Source organism: Erpetoichthys calabaricus, chromosome 2 (genome assembly GCF_900747795.2).
Source record: "Erpetoichthys calabaricus chromosome 2, fErpCal1.3, whole genome shotgun sequence".
Lineage (NCBI taxonomy): Eukaryota > Metazoa > Chordata > Cladistia > Polypteriformes > Polypteridae > Erpetoichthys > Erpetoichthys calabaricus.
In genome coordinates, this window is record NC_041395.2 from 320,070,170 (window position 1) to 320,093,175 (window position 23,006).

Consider the following 23,006-nt stretch of genomic DNA (forward strand, 5'->3'; position numbering starts at 1 on the left):
TATGTAATGTGCTACAGAAGCGCATACTTACAGGGGCTGTTGAAACAATACACTTCATTGCTGAAAATGACTCAGCAGCATTGTTAGTAAGGTTTTTGAAGCAAAAAGCAATTTCCTTAGTATAACAATTAAATATGATGAACATAAAATAACAAATCACACATATTTATTTGATATGGTAGCAAATAAGATGCAGTCTTCAATTGTCAGTAATTATTGCATTTAGGGTCAGTTCAGTTGAATGTAAACAGACATCAATGATAGCTAAGTCTGATGACCTACATGATTCACCTTGAAAACAGAACAAAGGTGTTTTATAGTAGTTAAGAAAAAATGGTTTATCTTCAGATGAAAAGTTTGATTTCACAAAGATAGCCTTAAATTTGGGACAAATAAAAAAATAAAATTAATGATTCGAAAAATTAAAGCATTAGTAATTTGTGGCATTTTAAATTTGAATTTGACTTAAATATTACTCTTCTTTAAGTGTGAAACTTTCTCCAGTAAGTAAATTAACTTTATTTAAATGTAAAATCTTTTTTTCCTTAAGTTAATTTTAAAGTGGTATTTTTCATTAATTGCATGTCAGTTAATGCTAATATTATGTCTTTTTCATTGTATTTTGTAGAATTCTGTAGCTGTGTTTTGCTTCAGGCATTTGAACATACAGACATTTCAAAAGCAAAGGGCTCAAGTCAGATCTTTGGAAAACAGGTTTGTGAAACAGAAACTTAATTTCAACCACTTAATTTACTATTTCTTTCTTTCTTTCTTTCTTTCTTTCTTTCTTTCTTTCTTTCTTTCTTTCTTTCTTTCTTTCTTTCTTTCTTTCTTGCTTTCTTGCTTTCTTTTTTCTTTCTTTCTTTCTCATACTGTATGCTTTGTTAATTGTTGATTTGAAATCAACCCTTAATGCATGACCACCAGTCTGAGCAGAAGTATGTTTTTAATGGAGTGGTGTCCTGCACAAGGCTAGCTACTGCTTTGGGGCACATGATTCCAGGTTAGCTTTCTACAATATTTTAATTGACAGATAGATTTAGAAAAATGCATTAATGTATATTTGTTTTACTTTTTAACATATACTATTACAACAAACAAATGGATATTGTATTTTATACAAATTGATGTTGGATAGAAATAATTATATCACATTATTTTATTTGTTTCTTTCTTTACTATATTTATAAAATTATATTGCAATAATTTTAATACAGAGCAATTGAGCATACATTCAATAAAACTATATTTTATATCAAATTTAGCTTTATCACCCTTCCCAGCACTTCTGGTGAGAAATGAATTTGAAAAGCACAATATATAACTACAGTTAATCAAAAGACATGGAAGTTTCTAAAAGTTAACCAGAGACCTTTATGCTTCTTTAAAGAGGACATTAGTAAACTTTAAATAAACTTTAGGGAATTTCTCTGAAGGACAGAAAATTGTGTTGGCTTTTTTTCTCATTTTTAATAGTAGATGAGGTCCTTTTCCTACAGTGATATAGTGAGTGGTTTTTCTGTTAAGTAAGATAATCCTACCAGTGATCAATACAGTGCTGAATTAGTAGTTTCAGTGCTATCTGGCAGACAGGAAAAAGTTTTTTTTTCTCAGCATGGTTTGAATGTGTGACAAGTAGTGACAAGACAGCTATGCTGAATTCACTTTGTCTTGAGTTTGGCTAAAACACTGAAATGTTGGGAATTGTAGCACACTCAGCAAAATGCAATGAAGTGAATGGGGAAGGAGAAACTAAACTAGTTCTGAGTAGATTATAATGGTGCAATGTTCTTTTAAGTGTCCATGAGGGTTAGAGAATCATCTGCAAACTACATTGGACTAATTATTGTGGCCAAAAATGTGACATTAACTGAGAGGCAGCAATGCTAATCATGGTGCCAGCATGCATTCAAGAGTTAGGTTATACTCTTTTTGTCTCCTGAGCTCTTATTCCTATGACTAACTAACACCCACAGAGCCTGTGAGGTAAATGAAATACATTATATACTTGGCGCTGGCTATTCCTGTCACTACCCAATTTGCATTGCATAGTGAGGAGCATAATCCAACAGTTAAGATATGACGTACAATGAATATCTGCACAACAACAAAGTATTTTCATATTTCTCATTATGGTCAGCTAATGTATCCCTCAAATATAAACACTTTTTTTTTTTAAATACTTGTTGATTCAAATCTGGCTGGAGTACTGATTGGGTAGAGACATCATGTGTAAATTATTCATGCATGCATGTCTGAGTTGTACAATATTCATGCATTTATGAAACAGATCAATCAGCGCTTATAAAGTGTGTGGAGGAATATGCTTACAGTACACATACGTGAAAGTTCTGTGCATCCTCAATGAAAATCGGCCAGGTAGTGCAGTAGTAATAAAGTAGTGAAATCTCCATCGAGCATGGCTACTACAGCTCTGTGATGCCAGACTGGCCTTGTAAAGCATCATGGGGCACTGGGGAAAAAAAGTTTGTCTAATCCAGCGAAATTAAGCAAACTAGGTCTCCAGTGATCCCAGTAAATTCTCTTCAAACATGCTATGGCAAATTTCAGCAATCAACACTAACAACAACCCAAAAACATATGGCCAAGTAATACAGGTGTTTGACAATATTACAATTATGGTCTTGGCCAGGATATATTTTGAGTATCCCAAATCGAGACAAGTACATATATTACACAATTTTTTCTTAAATTAAAGCATATTTTGCACAGATTGATGAGAAATGTTTCTTGTTAGTGTCTGGATTCTATTTTTCTCTGAAACTCTGATTGAAATGTCTCTTTCCCAACACTGCCTCAGATCATCTGTGGATGAACATTTTGAAAAGCATGGTGCCTTATAAACATAATGAATCTGTCTTTGTTATTGCATGATTGTGTAGTTTCTACCACCAATATTGAATTGAATTAGAAAAGCAGGTATATAAGAAAAATAGTTGCTGGAAGACTGAAATTGAGATGTAGATTTTCAAAGGATGCAAAAATATTTCCAATATACAGTAGATATATGTAAAAGGTTCCAATAAAAAGAATCCTCCATGTGTTGAATACTATGTATTTAAGGACATTATGACAATATTATTGTCATGCACATTTTACAGTTTCACCTCAGATATGTGATTCACACAGTTTGTAAATCCAAAAATCACAAAAATATTGTTTCACCATCTAAACTTATTATAAGCTTATGTTTATTAAAAAGTGCTTATAATTACTAATAGAAAATATATCACTATATAAAATGTACAAATACAATTGTGAACCCAGCAAGATTTGTTTTGCCACAAGTCTTTTCATTACCTTTTATATAGCTGAGTTTCGACAATGTTAAAAATACAATCAGAGAAGGCAACTCAAAATGTAATGCAAGCAAGTATTGTGTATTGTTTGTCCCAGTCATTTAATAGAGGAAATAAAATTACAAAAGAATGAAAGACAGATATTGAAAAAGCAAATGAAAAGAAAAAAATATTTAATTTAATGTAGTCTTGTATGTCAAAAGAGTGCTGTTTACAATTTACATGTCAAATTCCATTACAACGAATATATTTTACGACGAAATTTTCATTACAACAAAGTATTTTTACGGTCCCGACAGTTTCCCCATAAGACAGTGTCTATAAAAATCGCATTACTACAAAATACATTCAGCAGATACTTTCATTACTACAAAGTGACCTTGAAATGCTTAAATGAATCATCCATAGAGCAGTTAGTTCTGTGGTTGCAGCTCAGTTGTGCACAATGATCCCCGAACAGAAACATTGTACATTTTTCTGTCTTTGACCTTTCCTCATACTGTTTTTTTGCTGTGTTTGTTTTCTATGGTTTTCAGTGATACCTTTTGCTTATTGCTCTTCAACGTTTGAAAAACATCCATTGGAATTTAACTCACTGTCACCCTCCTATAGAAATGGCAGACATGAAAAAACAACAACAGCTCACATTAGGAAAAAAAGTGACATTTTTGCAGCTCTCGATTCTGGCAAAAAGAAAAAAAGATGTTGCCGGTGAATTCAAAATTTTGCCATTGACACTGTCAACTTTCTTGAAAGGCCGTGCAAAAATGGAAGAAAAATCTCGAGTTGCACACCTTGGGCCTCAGTGCAAATGTTTGTAAAGTGCTGCATATGAAGATGTTGAAAAAGCAGTTTTTATGTGGTTCAGTGATGCTTGTTCAAGAAACATTCCTATCAGTGGGCCACTCATTCAAGAAAAAGCAAAGTAACTGTTGTGAGGTTTTTAAACTCTTTTGGGACCTCCCCCAGTGGGACGACACAACGAAGACCATCCCGAAGCGTGATGACTGCGTCTGTCAAAGACTGTTTCTCTGTTTATCCTCACAGCGCTGCAGCGGCTTGCCGCCAAAGCAACTGTGAAAAGATCTCGATGGGTGATTTGGGCATCATTCGCACCATTTCTTAAGGAAATGCTGTGAAATATTTTCATCAGCATAACTTGTAGACAGGAGTAGATGAAAATTAATGTGAAATAATTGAAATAAATACAAACACCTAGACACAAGTTAAAGAAAGCACTACAGTGACAAATTCAGAATCTCATTACAACTAAATATTTTTTAGGTCCCTGGCACTTCGTTGTAATGGAATTTGACCTGTATTTGTATTTTATGAATTCAATTAAAAATGTGTTAATGAATTGACATTATGATAATGTTCTGCATGGTTTCATAAAATAAGGTTTTCAAAAAAGCATGCTGAACTCTGATTATGTGTATATAGGCAAACTCAGTTCAAATTAAACTTCTCAGTGTTTTATTATATAGCTGAATTTTACAGTCTTGTACATATCAGTAATACACTTTCTTCACTCTTTTTTGTCAGTGTCTTATTTAAAACAAAATTGTCAACACTAAGATTTTTCTATTGAGTTCAAGAATTTATGATGATCATAAGTAAAGCTCCCATACAATGATAAATATTTTGATAATTCTCCCACATAGAGATGGGGAAAATATGCAAACCTTGGACACGTACCCTAGTCAACTTACTGTGAGGCAGCAGCGTTATCACTGCGCTACCATGCCATACATATGTTTGTTCTCCTTGAAAAAGACAATAGCGAAGCTGCCGGCTGTCTTAGACTGCTTGTAAGAAAAATGTTAAGGAATGTGGCTTCTTAGTGGATAAGGACTCAGTGGGTGCTTAGACCTTATATGGGATTATCTGCTCCTAGCAGTTTGGAAACAAAAATAAAAAAAAGTTGTTTGGCTGCTAAAGAAATGATGGCTTTTTCAATGATCAAGACATTCTGGCAATTTAGACCATAGCAAAACTGAGATTAACAAGGTAATATTCATATTTAGTATGAACACATGATTTTGTTTACTGAATGTGCTCTTTCAGTCTGAGACATGAAGTTCCACTTTTGTTTACTAGCATTGTACCTTTGAGCTGTAATGAACTAAATAACTGAGGAAAACCAAAATATGTCTGGGATATCTGAGCATCAGCCATCTGGGAGAAGGTTTAGTGTTATCCCCACTTGCTTGCTAAATTGATATTTATTAGATTTACATGCTTTATTCATTGCGGATATCCATTTTTGTATGTTCCTACCTCCTATCACTATTTTTTTTACCCTCCAGAATTGTCCATGTAAAGTTGAGACCATGTAAGTCAACTATGTGTATGAGGCGCATTTTCTGTACTTTTTAAACTGCACGTTTGTCATACTAACTTTTTTTCCATCAATAGAAATTAAAGTTAATACAACGTGTTTGTTTTTAATAAAAATGCTGACATGGTACAGCATGGTTTGTGTGATTTTAATTGTTCTTTTGCTGATTTTACAGTTGACTCTCTGTTAACATTATAATTGTTGTCATGTGTATAGCTAGTAATAGTGTCCAGCATAAGTTTGTAAACTGCAACAAAATACTATTCAAGTATTTAAATTAAGTGCACAATATGAAAAGGCAAATACTGTATGGTAAATAAGTTAATGCCAATGTGGAGTCCTGAAACAGGGGCACAGTAATATAGCTGTACACACAACAAATGCAGGAAGCAAGCAGATAGATCTAAAAGTATACCTAAATAAAGTTAGTGCTTTATAGATGAGATTTTTCAAAATGTTTTTATTCACAGTATATAAACTGCTCAAAAAAATTAAAGGAACACTTTGAAAACACATCAGATCTCAATGAGAAAAAAATCCTGCTGGATATGTCTATTGCTATGGACTGGGTAATGTGTTAGGAACGAAAGGATGCCACATCGTTTGATGGAAATGAAAATGATCAACATACAGAGGGCTGAATTTAAAGACACCCCGAAAATCAAAGTGAAAAAATGATGCAGCAGGCTAGTCCATTTTGCCGAAATTTCATTCCAGCAACTCATAATCGTACTGTTTTATGCTCCTGATGAGATGACAGATGGTGTCCTGGGGGATTTCCTCCCAGATCTGGACCAGGACATCACTGAGCTCCTGGACAGTGTGAGGTGCAACCTGGCGGTGTCAGATGGACCAAAACATAATGTCACAGAGGTATTCTATTGGATTGAGGTCAGGCGAGTGAGCGTGGGGGCCAGTCAATGGTATCAATTCCTTCATCCACCAGGAACTGCCTGCATACTCTCGCCACATGAGGCCGGGCATTGTCGTGTGCCAGGAGGAACCCAGGACCCACTACACCAGCATAGAGTCCGACAATGGGTCCAAGGATTTCATCCGATACCTAATGGCAGTCAATGCGCCATTGTCTAGCCTGTAAAGTGTAGAGGTCTGTGCGTCCCTCCATGGATATGCCTCCCCAGACCATCACTGACCCACCACCAAACCAGTCATGCTGAACAATGTTACAGGTAGCATAATGTTCTCCACGGCTTCTCCAGACTTTTTCACGTCTGTCACATGTGCTCAGGGTGAACCTGCTCTCATCTGTAAAAAGCACAGGGTGCCAGTGGTGGACCTGCCAATTCTGGTATTCTATGGTAAATGTCAATCGAGCTCCACAGTGCCGGGCAGTGAGCACAGGACCCACTAGAGGACGTCAGGCCCTCAGGCCACCCTCTTGAAGTCTGTTTCTGATTGTTTGGTCAGAGACATTCACACCAGTGGCCTGCTGGAGGTCATTTTGTAGGCTCTGGCAGTGCTCATATTGTTCCTCCTTGCCCAAAGGAGCAGATACCAGTCCTGCTGATGGGTTAAGGACCGTCTACAGCCCTGTCCAGCTCTCCTACATGAACTGCCTGTCTCCTGGAATCTCCTCCATGCCCTTGAGACTGTGCTGGGAGACACAGCAAACCTTCTGGCAATGGCACGCATTGATGTGCCATCCTGGAGAAATTGGACTACCTGTGCCACCTCTGTAGGGTCCAGGTATCGCCTCATGCTACCAGTAGTGACACTGACCGTAGCCAAATGCAAAACTAGTGAAAAAACAGATGAGGAGGGAAAAATGTCAGTGACTTCCACCTGTTAAACCATTTCTGTTTTGAGGGATGTCTCATTGTTGCCCTTCTAGTGCACCTGTTATTAATTTCATTAACACTAAAGCATCTGAAACTGATTAACAACCTCCTCTGCTACTTAACTGACCAGATCAATAGCCCAGAAGTTTAATTGACTTGAGGCTATACTCAGATTAAAAACGGTTCCTTTCATTTTTTGGAGCAGTTTATAATGTATAAAGACCAATTTAGGATCCTGTCCCTTTGTTTTGTTGTAGAAAGGCACTGGAAATGCAGGGAAACATTAGTTTTACTTGGATTATCTTCTCTTACTAATACTCACTTTATTTACTTGGATAGGAAGACGCACTACTAACAATTAACAAAGAGGCACTCAAGGAAAGAATCCAGCCTGTTAATCTTCTGCAAGACAAGTCTTTTCTTCCTGAAGACCCCATCTTACTCACAGAAGTGAAGGAAACGAGCTGTGAAACTGAGTAAGGATTACATAGAAAGTGATAAATTACTATAGCTGACAGTCATCTAATGACAAAACACTAGAATAATGAAAGAATATCCTAGGCATCTTATTTTACAAGCAGACCTGTGGCATAGAGGATCAGAAACAGACATGAGGCCTTTGTTTCCAAGATGTCTCTGATCAGAGAAAAACGGTGTTATTAGTGAAATGTATTCCTCATTAGCATATAAAAAGGGAATGGGAACATACAGAGTACCTGTGTTGCCTTGTAGCTTAACATAATATAAAAATGGGGAGACACACGTAGAAGTTGAAGAGTAGAGTGTTATCTAAATAATACTGTACTTCATAATTTGTAGCAAATACCTTTACCAGTTTACAGTACAAGGAATAAAATCACATAAAAAAATGAATAAAATAGCCTCCCTTCTTCTGAGGAGTGGTGAGTTGTTTTGTGAAAAGGCCGCGTCAGAAAGTAAATTCTTGATGTCATTACATGTTATTTATTAATAGCAGACACAACAGAAGGACACTTTAACATTGTCTACATTAATTATGTACCTTAGTTCATGCACATGAATCATGTGCATATGACTGCTTTAAATGGTTATGTTTTATACAAACCTGTCTGAAAGAGAATTTACTATAAATGTCCACTCCATTAAAAGATAAGAAATATCCAATTTTTGAAAACAGTACCATTTTTATTATTGTTTCAGATTTCTTCTCTAAGAACAGCAAAACAAATGGATAGCATTTGCCTTATAAATGTGTTTGTTGGCTGCAACCTTTAGTTACACAAAATAGGAAGAGTTTTGGAATATTACATGAGACAAAAATAAATATGTAAAAAAGCAATACAGTACCTGGCATTATCATATAAAACTGATGGCTGCAAAAATTAAATGAAGGTAATTTAAAGTAGCTCCAGAGGGCTTCAAATATGCTAGTATTCTGGCCATTTCTCTGAAGTGTTTGAGTGAAAGTGGCTAAATTCATTTATTTTGTGATACTGATTTTGTGCATGTCTGTCTTATGTGTTGATGGATTTTAAAATCTAACATTGAGTTCAGGGTACATTACCCCTGTGTGACTAGTGCTTCTGGAATAAATCCCACAAGCCTGAAATGGACTAAGTGGATTCAAAAATGGTTGCATGTATGGATAACATTATTTTAAAACAATATGTTTCTGGCTAGTAGGCATTTTTATTTGTGATGAGGCTATGCTGCTTTTCTGCACGGATACCAATAGATGTTTGTGACTGAATATTATTGTAATATATAAAATCTATATATAAAAAGAGATTTCTACAACACTTACCAATACAAATTGTCAGTAGTTAAACTATTTTGAATAATGCTGTATTTTCCGATTTTAGCAATCACAAGTTTTGATCGCTGTTACGCAGCTGCCCTTTTTTGTATGTCTGTGTTCTTCCTGATATTACCTAGGGTTGCATCATTACTGATGTAAATATTTTACTAAAAAGAAAGTATGTCTCTCAAGTATCTTAGTTTGTTCCCAGCTAATGTTGAAGATTAAGAGAAATTTTAATAACATTGAAATTTTAAAAAGCAGGGTCACATTTATATGGATTGTTATTTGCCAAACATTGTGCCTAATGTGAACTAAGCCTTAGATTGGATGTGTTGTTTGCCTCTTGCTTAGGTCACATGGGAAATTACAGTTAATTGGTACTTCAGATGAACCAGTACTACCATAATTAGAACAGTGGATACGCATGCTAACAGAAGCAGATAAGGCGAGAAGAAACTGCTTGCTTGCGGTGGCTCTTACTGTATGTGCAGAAAGATGCAAGGACTCATATAGTGGCTCTAAGGTTTTAGCCTTGGCACCCTGGTGAATTTTGCACAGTCTAGATAATAAATAAGCATGTGTAATATAGGTAAAACACCCCAAGAAACTTTTGTTAGTATTCTGTTTGAAAGTATGTAAGCAGGTAGATAATGAAGAGATTCCCCAGTTTCCTTTGTCATGATTTCAGAGTCCTTTGGGAAAGATAACGTTTAAGGAAGTGTAATTGAATCAAGGCTTTATATTCTAACCTTCCTTGACATTATTATACTGTAATTATAGAGTCCTTCGGTGTACGTTGACAAGAGTCCCAGACACAGAAGAACTTCTGAAAAAAATAAAGATTCCTTTGGGATTTATATTTTTTCCATTTCAAAATTCAACGGTAAGTATTTCACCCCTTAATACAATTACGGCAAATTGAGACTTTCTCCTGCAGATCAGTCCATCCTTCATCCATTTTCTGATTTCACGTTAAATACAGTACACGCTTATGACAGATAGAGTCTACCTTGACAGGGATGAAACCTGAAATGCCAGTTGTTCTTATGTATCATCCATTTATTTATGGATTTCTGTTCCAACATGATGTACACTCTGGTTGTATTTTTAAAGTCAGGGTTATTGTTTTTAAGTCAATCTTTGCGCAAGATATCTAATTCATGTCATCCACTTGTGTTTTAAACAAGAAAAGTGATTTAAAATACAGGTTACTGTAAGGCGGCATGTTTAATTCCACTTTATGGATGTCCCTCGGTGCAAGCAAAACTTACAGAAGTGAAACTATATATGGAGCAATATCTTGTTACATGGATGAAACCATATGTGTACTACCAACAAAAACTTCAAAGGGCAAAAAGTGCACATATGGTATATTGTTAGTTTGTGTAAACATATTGTCCATATTCAGTGCTCTTCATTTTAGAATACTGGCTATGTAAATGTAGCAATTAGATATAGAATGTATACATATTTACATGTAAAAATGTATTTGTCCCATTTGACTTTGTGCCATAGTACATTAAATGGATTTTTTTTTATAAATCTTATTAAGCATAAAGATTATGCTACTTTTACAATAAGTAAAACAGAATCCGCTTAAAAAACAACCAACACTTGAAACCCCACGACTGTTCCACTTTAAGAGTGAGGTAAACATAAGGCCCATTATAAAATAGTCCCTCATATATTTTTAAACATACATAAGAAAACAGAACAGAGGCCGAGGCTTGTCTGGCTTATTTTAGAATAGTGTTAGAACAACATTAGTAAGTTCTTGCCAAATTCCAAAAAAGGTTTTTCAATGTCCCCCTGCCTTTCCCATTAAGTTATAGAGGGTGGGTTAGAATTCTTCCCATTAACAAAGTAATTTAATATGCGAGTAATGTAGTTTAGATCAGGGGTAGGCAACGTCGGTCCTGGAGTGCCACAGTATGTGCAGGTTTTTGTTCCAACCCAGTTACTTAACGAGAACTCAATTATTGCTGATGAAGCACATATTGCTTAAGTGACATTTTAATGCTTCATTTTAGTGGTCTCGCTTGTTAAGGTTCTCCAACCTTAATTGCTTATTTCAATCTTAAACTGCTGCATTCAGTGTTTTAATTGCTCCTTATTAGCAATAAGATGTAAAACAGGGGTAGGCAATGTCGGTCCTGGTGAGCCGCAGTGGCTACAGGTTTTCATTCAACCCAATTGCTTAATTAGAAACCAATCATTGCCAATCTCAGACCTTATTTAATTTTATGGCTTGTTAGTCTGTGCAATGTAAGGCTTTTATATCGTAGATTTTTTTCCTTTCCAAGGATATCATCCAAATGATTTGAAGCCTAAAACAGATCATTTTCAGTCTGTCACATTTTTCTATTAAGTGTTTTATTAAATCAAACAGTGCATGATGAACACACACAGATGTAATTGGAAAAAAGCTAGCTGGAGAACTGCTGGCTGCTTTGTCTTTTACATCTTATTGCTAATAAGGAGCAATTAAAACACTGAATGCAGCAGTTTAAGATTGAAATAAGCAATTAAGGTTGGAGAACCTTAACAAGCGAGACCACTAAAATGAAGCATTAAAATGTCACTTAAGCAATATGTGCTTCATCAGCAATAATTGAGTTCTCGTTAAGGAACTGGGTTGGAACAAAAACCTGCACATACTGTGGCACTCCAGGACCGACGTTGCCTACCCCTGGTTTAGATAACAACACTGAATTTATCATTACAAAACCATAACTCATCCAGTTTTTCTCAAGACAGTACCATTAAAGGATTAGGAACAATTTTAAGTCCAATAGTATCTGAGAAAGATTAAAATTTTCACATAAAGTGTTGTTCATTTAGGAAAATCCCAAAGTATATTACCTAGCAAGGCTGTGCTTGATGACATAATTCATAGTTAGGTTCTAGTACCTGAGATATTTTGGGTAATTCAATTGAAGAATGTGTATTATGGCTACATTTTATTCCTTCATTAAGATATTGATTGAGAGATCTTTTTCCCCATCGTTGCCAAAGATCATGTACAGGTACACAGTGGGAAATTAGATGATTAAGTCTAAAAACAATACCTATATTCTTCCAATTCGTATCAAATTGTATTCCAGATACTGACTGAAGTTTAGAAAAGTTAGGAAAGTCCACAAGTTTCTAACTTGTAAATAGAAACAATTGTGTTATGTAAGCAGGCTAATTTCTAGCATTTTTGGAGACATAAGTAATAGTTATATTTTGGGCATAAACCCACTTCACCCTTTCTCTGCGCTGCATGTGTAGGTATCCCAACTCTAGGGATCATAATTACTTTCTAACTTTTTAGGAATTTGTCTCTAAGGTAGATTTTTTCAGCTCCTGCCCTGAATATTTGGATAAACAATAATGAAATACTTATTATTATTATTTTTTATTATTATATCGGGTAATGCTGCTGCCTCACAGATCTTGTGTCCCGCATTCAAATCCTGGGTGTTCACCATATGTAGTCTTTCTGTGTCTGCATGGTTTTTTCTAGGTACTCTGTTTTCCCTCCCGCCTCCTGTAAGACATGCATGTTTTTCTAATTGCAGATGTGAGTTTGCCCTGTATATGTCTATGTATGGGTACATGCATGATTGGGTCCTCCCGGGTCCTCCCTGCGTGCAGTTTGCATGTTCTCCCTGTGTCTGCGTGGTTTCCTCCGGTTTCCTCCCACAGTCCAAAGACATGCAGGTTAGATGGATTGGCGATTCTAAATTGGCCCTAGTGTGTGCTTGGTTTGTGTGTGTCCTGCGGTGGGTTGGCACCCTGCCCGGGATTGGTTCCTGCCTTGTGCCCTGTGTTGGCTGTGATTGGCTCCAGCAGACCCCCGTGACCCTGTGTTTGGATTCAGCGGGTTGGATAATGGATATATGGATGGATGATTGGGTCCTTTAGTCAAATGGCTCCCTATCTAGTATTGGTTCTTCTTCTGTGCCTGATGTAGCCAGGGGAGGATATGGTCCCTCATACCCTTGAAATGGATTAAGTGGTTTTAAGAATGTTTTTTTTTCTGCAATGAGCTACAGTTGGACTCCTTGTTAACAATGAATGGCCAAAAGCAGAAAACGCCAAATCCCAATAGTCTTGGACTATTCACTTTATTAAGTTATCAGTTGAAACTAAATTTCTAATTAAAAAATTAGACTACTTAAATATATTTTCTATATATTATCACATATCCCTTGTTTTTTGTGTTAATTTTAATTTATGTATTCTTCTCTTTTTAGTCTACTCTGGTCACTGATCAGACACTGCCACAGTGTCTTGCCTGCCATACCTATATTAATCCATGGGTCACTTTTGCAGACCATCACTCCTGGAAGTGTAGCAGCTGCATGAAACTAAACATGAGTATGATACCTCCTAATCTGGAAGTTATGATAAACATAATTCTGTTGACTGATTGTTTCTTTTACAGCCTTTGCTGCTAATGTTCTCTAATCCTTAAAATGTTAAATCTTGAGCATTGATTTTCTGCATTGTTTTATGTTATGCTTGTACTTCACATAGTTTTTAGAAATGTACCTGTTTGTTTGAAATTATGATGTTACTTTTTTGTTTCATCAGGAGCATACATGTTTAGTATCTGGTTTAAGTTGTACTTAGGAAGTACTACAACACAGATACATGCTAAACATATTAGAAACTGATGAGAATTGCAGTGTATAGTGGCCTGCTGTTTTCAGAGAATAAATGCATTTCTAAATGATAGCAAAACAAGGTTAATATCCCCATTATGTGCTTTTAAATTGCTCATTTCAGATATTCTAAGAATAAACTGTTTTGTCAAAAGTGTACTGAACATTTAATATAAATAAATTATATTTAAAAAATTAAACTTTTTTTTATCTCCAAATACTTGATTTATTGATTTTAGGTGCACCGGAGTTGCTCCATTCTTTTTGTGGCAGCATCCAGGACTCCTCCACACTAACTGGGATGAAGCATGTGGCTGTAGACTTTCCTGCACCTCCTGACTCTGTGGTACTGCTCTTCTGTATCTTATTTGGACAATGACACAATTTACATAATTTTGGCTCTGTATGCCACCACAACGGATTTGAACTTAAGCAATCATTATGTGAACGAAGTGTAGACTTTCAGCTTTAATTCAAGGGGTTTAACAAAAATATCATACAAGCCATTTAGGAATGACAGACATTTTTCTGCATAGCTGAACCAGTCAAAAAAAAATTTCCAGGGGCTCAAAAGTATATGGACATTTGACTAACAAGCTGTTTCATAGCTAGGTGGGAGCATTTCCCTCATTATTTAATTGACTATTAAATAGGTAAAAGGTGTGGAATTGATTACAAGTGTGGGATTTGCATTTGGAAGCTGTCACTGTAAACTTAATATGAGGTCGAAAGAGCTGTCCATGCAACTAAAAATGGTCCATCAGTAGGCTGGTGAAACAAAACAAACCCACCAGAGAGAGAGAGCAGAAACACAAGGAGTAATCAAATTAACCATCTGGTACATTCTTAACAAGAAGGAACACACTGGTGAATTCCGCAACAACAGAAGGTCTGGAAAACCATGGAAGAAAACTGTGCTGGATGATTACAGAATTCTGTCCTTGGTGAAGAAGAACAATATTTAGCTAAATCATGAACACTCTCTGGGAGGTAGATCTATCATTGCCAAGGTCTACAAGAAGACTTCATGGAAGTAAAGACAGAGGGTTTACCAGAAGGTGCAAACCACTGGTAAACCTCAAGCATAGGAAGGATATGTTAGATTTTGCCAGAAAATATTTGAAAAAAACAGTACAGTTCTGGAACAGTTTTCTTTGGACAAAAGAATCTAATTTCAATACATACAAGAATGTTGGAAAGAGAAGAGTATGGAGAAGAGAAGAAACAACTCATGATCCTATAAGTACCACGTCATCTGTGCTACATGGTGGAGGCAATTTTATGGCGTGGTCTTGCATGGCTGTAAATGGAAGTGAGTCACTTGTGTTTATTGATTATATGACAGAATATGGCAGAAGTAGAAGAATGATTTCTGAAGTGCACAAGACACTTCATCTGTCTACTCTGTCTTAAATCTGTCTACTCAGATTCAGCCAAATGCTGCAAAACTGATAGGATGAAACTTCACAGTACAGGGTGACAGTGAGCCAAAACATACTGCGAAAGCAAACCAATTGCTCTTCAAGGCAAAAAAGTGGAATATTCTTCAATGGCCAAGTCAGTCAACTTACCTCAACCCAACTGGACATGGATTTCACTTACTGAAGACAAAACTGATGGCAGAAAGTCCAACAAACAAGCAGCAACTGAAGGCAGCTGCAGTACAGGCCTGGCAAAGTATCAGTAGGGTGGAAACCAAACACTCGGAGAAGGACATGGATTCCACACTTCAGGCAGTCATTAAGTATAAAGGATTTTCAGATTATGTTAGTTTGTCCAAATACTTTTGAGTCCCTGAAAAGGATTGTGTATATTAATGTCTGTTTTTTTCTAAACAGCTCATACAATATTTTTGTTAAACCCCTTGAATTAAAGCTGATAGTCTACACTTCAGTCACATCTTGATTGCTTTGTTTCAAATCCACTGTGGTGCTGTACAGAGCCAAAAGTATGAAAATTGTGTCACTCCAAATATTTATGGACCTGACTGTATTTTTAGAGAAAAAATTCTTTAATGTCCCTTCACACCGTCAAACTCCAGCTAGTGTCATACAAGCAAGCAAAATTTACTTCTAAATAGTAACCTGAGTGAGATTATTAATTTTACTGTCTCAGCAAACATCTAATACTTTATCAGCTTTCTTTCAAGTCTCAGCCTTGCTAGGTATCGTGTATCTAGTCTGTGGTTCTACTTTGTGCCTCTTACTCTTACCTACGTCTGCTTTGTAACTTTGCCAGTTAGCTTGTTATTTTCCACTTTGACATTCTCTTAGCCTCTTTATAATTGTGTCCTCAACTATTTCTTTTGTTTTTCCCAATTAATATTGTGATTTTTGTTTGTTTGGCTAATTTTTTACATATCTCCAACAATATGTCTGATTATATAAAAACTTAAAATAATGTTGAAAATACCCTAAGCCTATAGGGTATGGATGACCTTTATCTTTAGGGCAGCTTCATTCGTTTAAACGTTATCATGTAAGTCCTAAACTAAGACTAATAGGATATTACATCATTCTTGAAGAAGAAAAGCCTATAATTCTTTGAATGGTTAAAGTAATTGAAATCAAATCAAAGCTCCAGAGCTTTCCACTCTTTATATATAGTGTTCCTGAAACAACTCGTGAAATAGCTTAGCACTGTGTATTGGAGGCATGATCATCCTGGAATACAGGAACATTATGAGGGAACCATGTTTGCACCATACAATGTAACTGATTCTGTGAAATGGCCTCATATTCCTTGTCCAATTTGCAGCTCAGTTCAATCATTGGATCGAATGACATTTAAAAGATAGCTGTTATTCCATTTTGCTTTCCCTTCATGTTTAATTGTTGATAAAAATATTGTAGGTTGAAAGCTTCTCTAAGTATAAACCTGTCTGAATGTATAAAAGATGACTAATAAGACCATATTGCTTTTTTCCATTGTGATTCTCATCATGTTATGTGTCTTTGTGTTTTGGCCTTGGATACAAGTGAAAAGGTAGTCCTGCTCTAAATTAGAACAGATTTTGATGAGAGCAGTGGAGGTGCCGATTCACTCCTGTGGCAATCTTTGAGGCAACACATTTGTTGCATTTAACAACTGTCCTGAGAAGCGTCTATCTATTATTGGCAGTGAGCTTTGACTTGCAACCACCATATACATTTAACCATATATCACTTGGCATATGCTGTCATTATTTCTGAGATGGTTTCCTCTTGACACATGAAATAGTTTTGCAGTTATTTGTGACTGATGCACCCACATTTGGACACCAACTATTTGGCCTCCCTGTAACTATGTTAGTTGCCTCGTGTTCCTTTGAAAACACAAACATCAAATTGCTAATTGTCAGACCTCTACTATAGCAGACACATACTGTATTGCTAATTGGCAGCCAGCCCAATAGGACTCACCTTTAAAGCTGCATTTGCAATTGTGATTATTTTTTACTTCAAAGTTAAACTCCTTTTTTATAGGCTCATTCTGTTATTTTGTCCAACTCGTGTAGGTGTGTTGTTATGTGACACTTCATTAAGTTGTATTAGGATTATGTGTACAGGAAAACAATGGTCCCACTGCTAGTGTGCCACTTGTCACTGCTTATTTTCAAGTTCCATTTTCAGCTAGGAATTTTTGCTAAAAATGTGAATGTGTTTATTTCTGTTAGTGTGGGATTCTTACCCAAAGCTTTTAGATTGAATGTTGACTCATACTTGGCTAAGGGTTAGTGGAGTGTGTATTTACATCCCTTCAAGTTATAGTAATGTTTTAGTGTTGGTGGGATATGCTATACTCCTTGTAATCCATTGCAAAATGAACTTATATGGTGTGTAGTTCTAATGTTTACTTTCTTGTTTTGTTGTAGAGAGACTTTCATGTTTGATTATACTAAACGCTGCAACACTAATACCAAAATAATTGACCCAGACCTGTAGTAACTGTTCACAAATGAAAATGCCACATACATTTTTAAAATTATCTTTTATCTTTGCCATATACAACTATACTGTGTACTTTACACCAATGGAATACACTTACACAAATGCATATACAGTAAGCCTTGAGTTACAATCTCATGCTAAAGTATAGGTACTTAGTATTCTAGTAACATTAACTTTTTTTTTTGTATATTTTCCATCAGGATAAAACCCCACAGACAATAAAATACCTGTTTGTATTTGATGTCAGCCAAAATGCTATCCGCACAGGCTACCTAAAGATTATTTGCCCCATTTTACTTCAAACTTTGAACATGTGAGTACTTAAATTTATTGTTCCATTCTGTCATTTAAAAACCTTATTTTTATCATGCTGAAATTTTAACAGAAAAGACTAGAAATTAATTTGTTACAGGTTGAAATTATATCCCTAATTTATTTGTGCCTTATTTAAAAATGAAAAATCTTTTTTAAATCTTCTTTGCTGGGATTTTGTTAAACATAAATAAAATAAAAGATTTCTAATTGAATTTTTTTTTCTTTTTTTTTAGTTTATCAGAAAATTCACAGACACAAATTGGATTTATTACCTTTGACAGTACTGTTCATTTCTATGATCTTGAATCAAGTCATTTTCGTCCTTTGAATTTAGCAAAGACAGACTCCAAAGGTGAGCATTTATTTCTCAAACCTGAGAACTATTAAGTGGTGCCTGCTCTGAAGTAATCATTACATATGACTTGAAATACTGTATATCACAGAGATGGAGAGAATGCTACACAGATGCTTTTGTTTCTAAGAGTTACTCATCTTTGTACAGAATATTTGAAATGTTTGCCTTAAAAGAAAAGTTGGGTTTACGTTTTATTACTTTTTTGCATTTTTATGATATTCTATGATAAGGAGAGTAGTAAGGATTCTGATATCAAGACTTGGTATAAAAATAAATTAGTATGACGTTAGACAAATGGTTTATGGAAATGCTTCAATAGAATTAGCTTCTTAAATCCAAATACAACCCCTACAAAGCAGAGTTTTGAAATACTTCTGTAAATAAACAAAATATCTATCTTATTTGTAAAAGCTTGAAGGGTTGTTATTTATGAATGGAAAGTCCTGTTTATTCTTTAATGATCTGACATTAAAAATGCCGGAGATGTACTCAGATGTATCAGAGGTATAAGTAAATGTAGGATCTCTCTGTTTTTTATATAGTCAAAAATTTCTCTAGGGTAATTGTGAAGATTAGACTAATTGGCAATTTAAAATTGCCTTCAGTGTGAGTGCAGGTCATTGTGGTGGACTGGTGCCCTGTTCAGGTCTGTATCCAGACGTGTGCAGAATGCTGCCAGAGTAGGCTCCAGCACTGCCAAGCTAAAATTGGGGCAGACAGTTTTGAGAACCTTGTGGTATTATTCATTTTCCATATAATTATTTTTGCAAAAGAAAATATGTAAATTTAAATGCTAAATGAGATGTGTGAACAGGTTTTCAATAATTTATTAACGGTTGTTTTACCAGAACGAAAAGAGCCCTGCACTTTGCAAGGATCTAGACTGGCATCAGTAAATTTATGTGCGGGAAAATGAATAATTATATGTAAGTTAATAATATATTCACATAGGTCCACCATCCATTCCAAAAACATCCCCTAACCCTAATTTACGACCAATACTCCTCCAGCCTCCATCTCATTAACCATCCCCCCCTCCCCCACCACGCACACACTGACCTAAGACCACCCCCCACCACTTAATTTTGCTATATATTGCCTTTGGTTCTTGTATGTCTAAGCATTACCCTCTGATGATGGCTCCTGGCAGGGGCTGAAAGCTCAGGAATAAAAACTACTTTATGATACGTGATTCATCTTCTCCCTTTGTGGATCTCCAGCTGCAAATATGCAAACCGTATCACAGACCTTCGCTTCCATTCATATATACCAAAGTTTTGGTTGTATATCATTCATGGCATACACACATACAGTGCATCCGGAAAGTATTCACAGCGCATCACTTTTTCCACATTTTGCTATGTTACAGCCTTATTCCAAAATGGATTAAATTCATTTTTTTCCTCAGAATTCTACACACAACACCCCATAATGACAACATGAAAAAAGTTTACTTGAGGTTTTTGCAAATTTATTAAAAATAAAAAAAACTGAGAAATCCCATGTACATAAGTATTCACAGCCTTTGCTCAATACTTTGTCGATGCAACTTTGGCAGCAATTACAGCCTCAAGTCTTTTTGAATATGATGCCACAAGCTTGGCACACCTATCCTTGGCCAGTTTCGCCCATTCCTCTTTGCAGCACCTCTCAAGCTCCATCAGGTTGGATGGGAAGCGTCGGTGCACAGCCATTTTAAGATCTCTCCAGAGATGTTCAATCAGATTCAAGTCTGGGCTCTGGCTGGGCCACTCAAGGACATTCACAGAGTTGTCCTGAAGCCTCTCCTTTGATATCTTGGCTGTGTGCTTAGGGTCGTTGTCCTGCTGAAAGATGAACCGTCGCCCCAGTCTGAGGTCAAGAGCGCTCTGGAGCAGGCTTTCATCCAGGATGACTCTGTACGTTGCTGCAGTCATCTTTCCCTTTATCCTGACTAGTCTCCCAGTCCCTGCCTCTGAAAAACATCCCCACAGCATGATGCTGCCACCACCATGCTTCACTGTAGGGATGGTATTGGCCTGGTGATGAGCGGTGCCTGGTTTCCTCCAAGCGTGACGCCTGGCATTCACACCAAAGAGTTCAATCTTTGTCTCATCAGACCAGAGAATTTTCTTTCTCATGGTCTGACAGTCCTTCAGGTGCCTTTTGACAAACTCCAGGCGGGCTGCCATGTGCCTTTTACTAAGGAGTGGTTCCCGTCTGGCCACTCTACCGTACAGGCCTGATTGGTGGATTGCTGCAGAGATGGTTGTCCTTCTGGAAGGTTCTCCTCTCTCCACAGAGGACCTCTGGAGCTCTGACAGAGTGACCATTGGGTTCTTGGTCACCTCTCTGACTAAGGCCCTTCTCCCCCAATCGCTCAGTTTAGATGGACTCTAGGAAGAGTCCTGGTGGTTTCGAACTTCTTCCACTTACGGATGATGGAGGCCACTGTGCTCATTGGGACCTTCAAAGCAGTAGAAATTTTTCTGTAACCTTCCCCAGATTTGTGCCTCGAGACAATCCTGTCTCGGAGGTCTACAGACAATTCCTTTGACTTCATGATTGGTTTGTGCTCTGACATGAACTGTCAACTGTTGGACCTTATATAGACAGGTGTGTGCCTTACCAAATCATGTCCAATCAACTGAATTTAGCACAGGTGGACTCCAATTAAGCTGCAGAAACATCTCAAGGATGATCAGGGGAAACAGGGTGCACCTGAGCTCAATTTTGAGCTTCATGGCAAAGGCTGTGAATACTTATGTACATCCATCCATCCATCCATTATCCAACCCACTATATCCTAAGTATACAGGATCACGGGAGTCTGCTGGAGCCAATCCCAGCCAACACAGGGCGCAAGGCAGGAAACAAACCCCGGGAAGGGCGCCAGCCCACCACAGACTTATGTACATGTGCTTTCTCAATTTTTTTATTTTTAATAAATTTGCAAAAATCTCAAGTAAACTTTTTTCATGTTGTCATTATGGGGTGTTGTGTGTAGAATTCGTAGGAAAAAAATGAATTTAATCCATTTTGGAATAAGGCTGTAACATAACAAAATGTGGAAAAGTGATGTGCTGTGAATACTTTCCGGATGCACTATATATATATATATATATATATACAGTATATATATATATATATAGGAGTGCTTGTGTTCCCTTTTGTGTGTTGTATTTGCCCCATTTTTTGACACCCATTGCACGCCCAGCCTACCTGGAATGTGGCCTGTCTCTGAATTGGCTTTCCGAAAATTACTTCTGTTTTTTTTCCCTACAAGGGTCTTTTTTGGGAATTTTTTCTTGTCCTCTTAGGGAGTCAAGGTTGAAAGGCTGCTGCCAAAAACAGGGCCTGTTAAATCCAATCAAGGCATTCCAATAAGTAGCTCTACAATGATTATGCAGTGTAGAATGAGTACCTGCTTAACTTTATCTAGCTCTTAATGTTAGTCATCACTAAACAAAGAAAGTTAAGAATGGTGGCAAATATATCAGTCAGCTAATAGCTAAGGAAAACAGTGATGCTTGGCATTTCAGAGTACACACATTTCACTGTTGAAGGTGGATATGGCATTTGGCATGGACCATTTAAGGAAACAGCCAACTGTGCACCTTTAAGGCATATGTTTCTCAAATTACAGAGATTCTGATGTACTTACCCTCTTGAGAAGCTGTAATTGTAGGGCTTTTGCTTCCTTAAACTGGTTAATTGTTTGATATTTTTCTACTGTACATATATAAACAGCATTTATTCTACAAATTTGTGTTTCTCTGCATTCTCAACAAGTTAAGGAAAACCTTCATTAAACGTGACTGCCTATCAGTAGCAATGTGTGTGCGATTTTTAATTAATTCATTTTTTAATCCATTTAAGGTCTGATTAATAGTTTGATATTGGAGGCATCTATCTTCACCAAAACTTCAACAATAAAGTTTTATTTATGTCTTGCAGATTTATAATGAGAAAATAATTTATTTATTAGACAGCTACTTGCTTAAGATGCCTTCAGTCAGTAAAGATACATAATTTAAAATCAGTCTATAGCAGTTTTTAAAAATATAGAAAGAGAGTGTTTAGAATGCGATTAAAGAGTCCAGAGTTTAAAAATTTAAAGAGACTGAGTTTAAATATAGTCAAAAGGCGCAGGTTGTGGCCGCTTACTCATGTGTCCTTTTGCTGGCAGGTTAATCAGTGTTAGTTCACACAGTTCACATTTTGACTTGGTTTTTTTTTAAGTCCATTTTTTTATTTTATATATATTAATTAAAGGACAGTTCAGTATTGTGAGTTTAAAACATTAAAATCTTCATTTGGCTTATTTTTATGCCAATGCAATTAAGATGTCTTTTCTGTAATTAATAAGACCATAAATGTTTTGTTTCAGCCTGTGGAGAAGAAAAGTTATTGGTGAATCTGCCTGAATATAAAGCGGTATGTATTAACTTTTTCTAAACAAAAATTCTAGCATGAGAAATTGAAGAAGACAATTGTTTGGACATACATGAGGATGCACTTTTTATTTTATCTGTT

General features: G+C 36.2%; 1 protein-coding gene across 2 annotated transcripts in view; it reads left to right on the plus strand.

The window, feature by feature from the left end:
- Positions 1-23,006, plus strand: part of LOC114647280 (protein transport protein Sec24A-like) — a 62,822-nt gene that overhangs the window by 13,724 nt on the left and 26,092 nt on the right. For both annotated transcript variants that reach the window (XM_028795944.2, XM_028795943.2), the window contains exons 3-10: positions 629-714; positions 7,800-7,936; positions 10,021-10,123; positions 13,482-13,605; positions 14,132-14,238; positions 18,022-18,134; positions 18,370-18,488; positions 22,861-22,907. In XM_028795944.2, the coding sequence (XP_028651777.1) occupies positions 629-714; positions 7,800-7,936; positions 10,021-10,123; positions 13,482-13,605; positions 14,132-14,238; positions 18,022-18,134; positions 18,370-18,488; positions 22,861-22,907 (836 nt within the window). The remainder of the gene's footprint in view (positions 1-628; positions 715-7,799; positions 7,937-10,020; positions 10,124-13,481; positions 13,606-14,131; positions 14,239-18,021; positions 18,135-18,369; positions 18,489-22,860; positions 22,908-23,006) is intronic.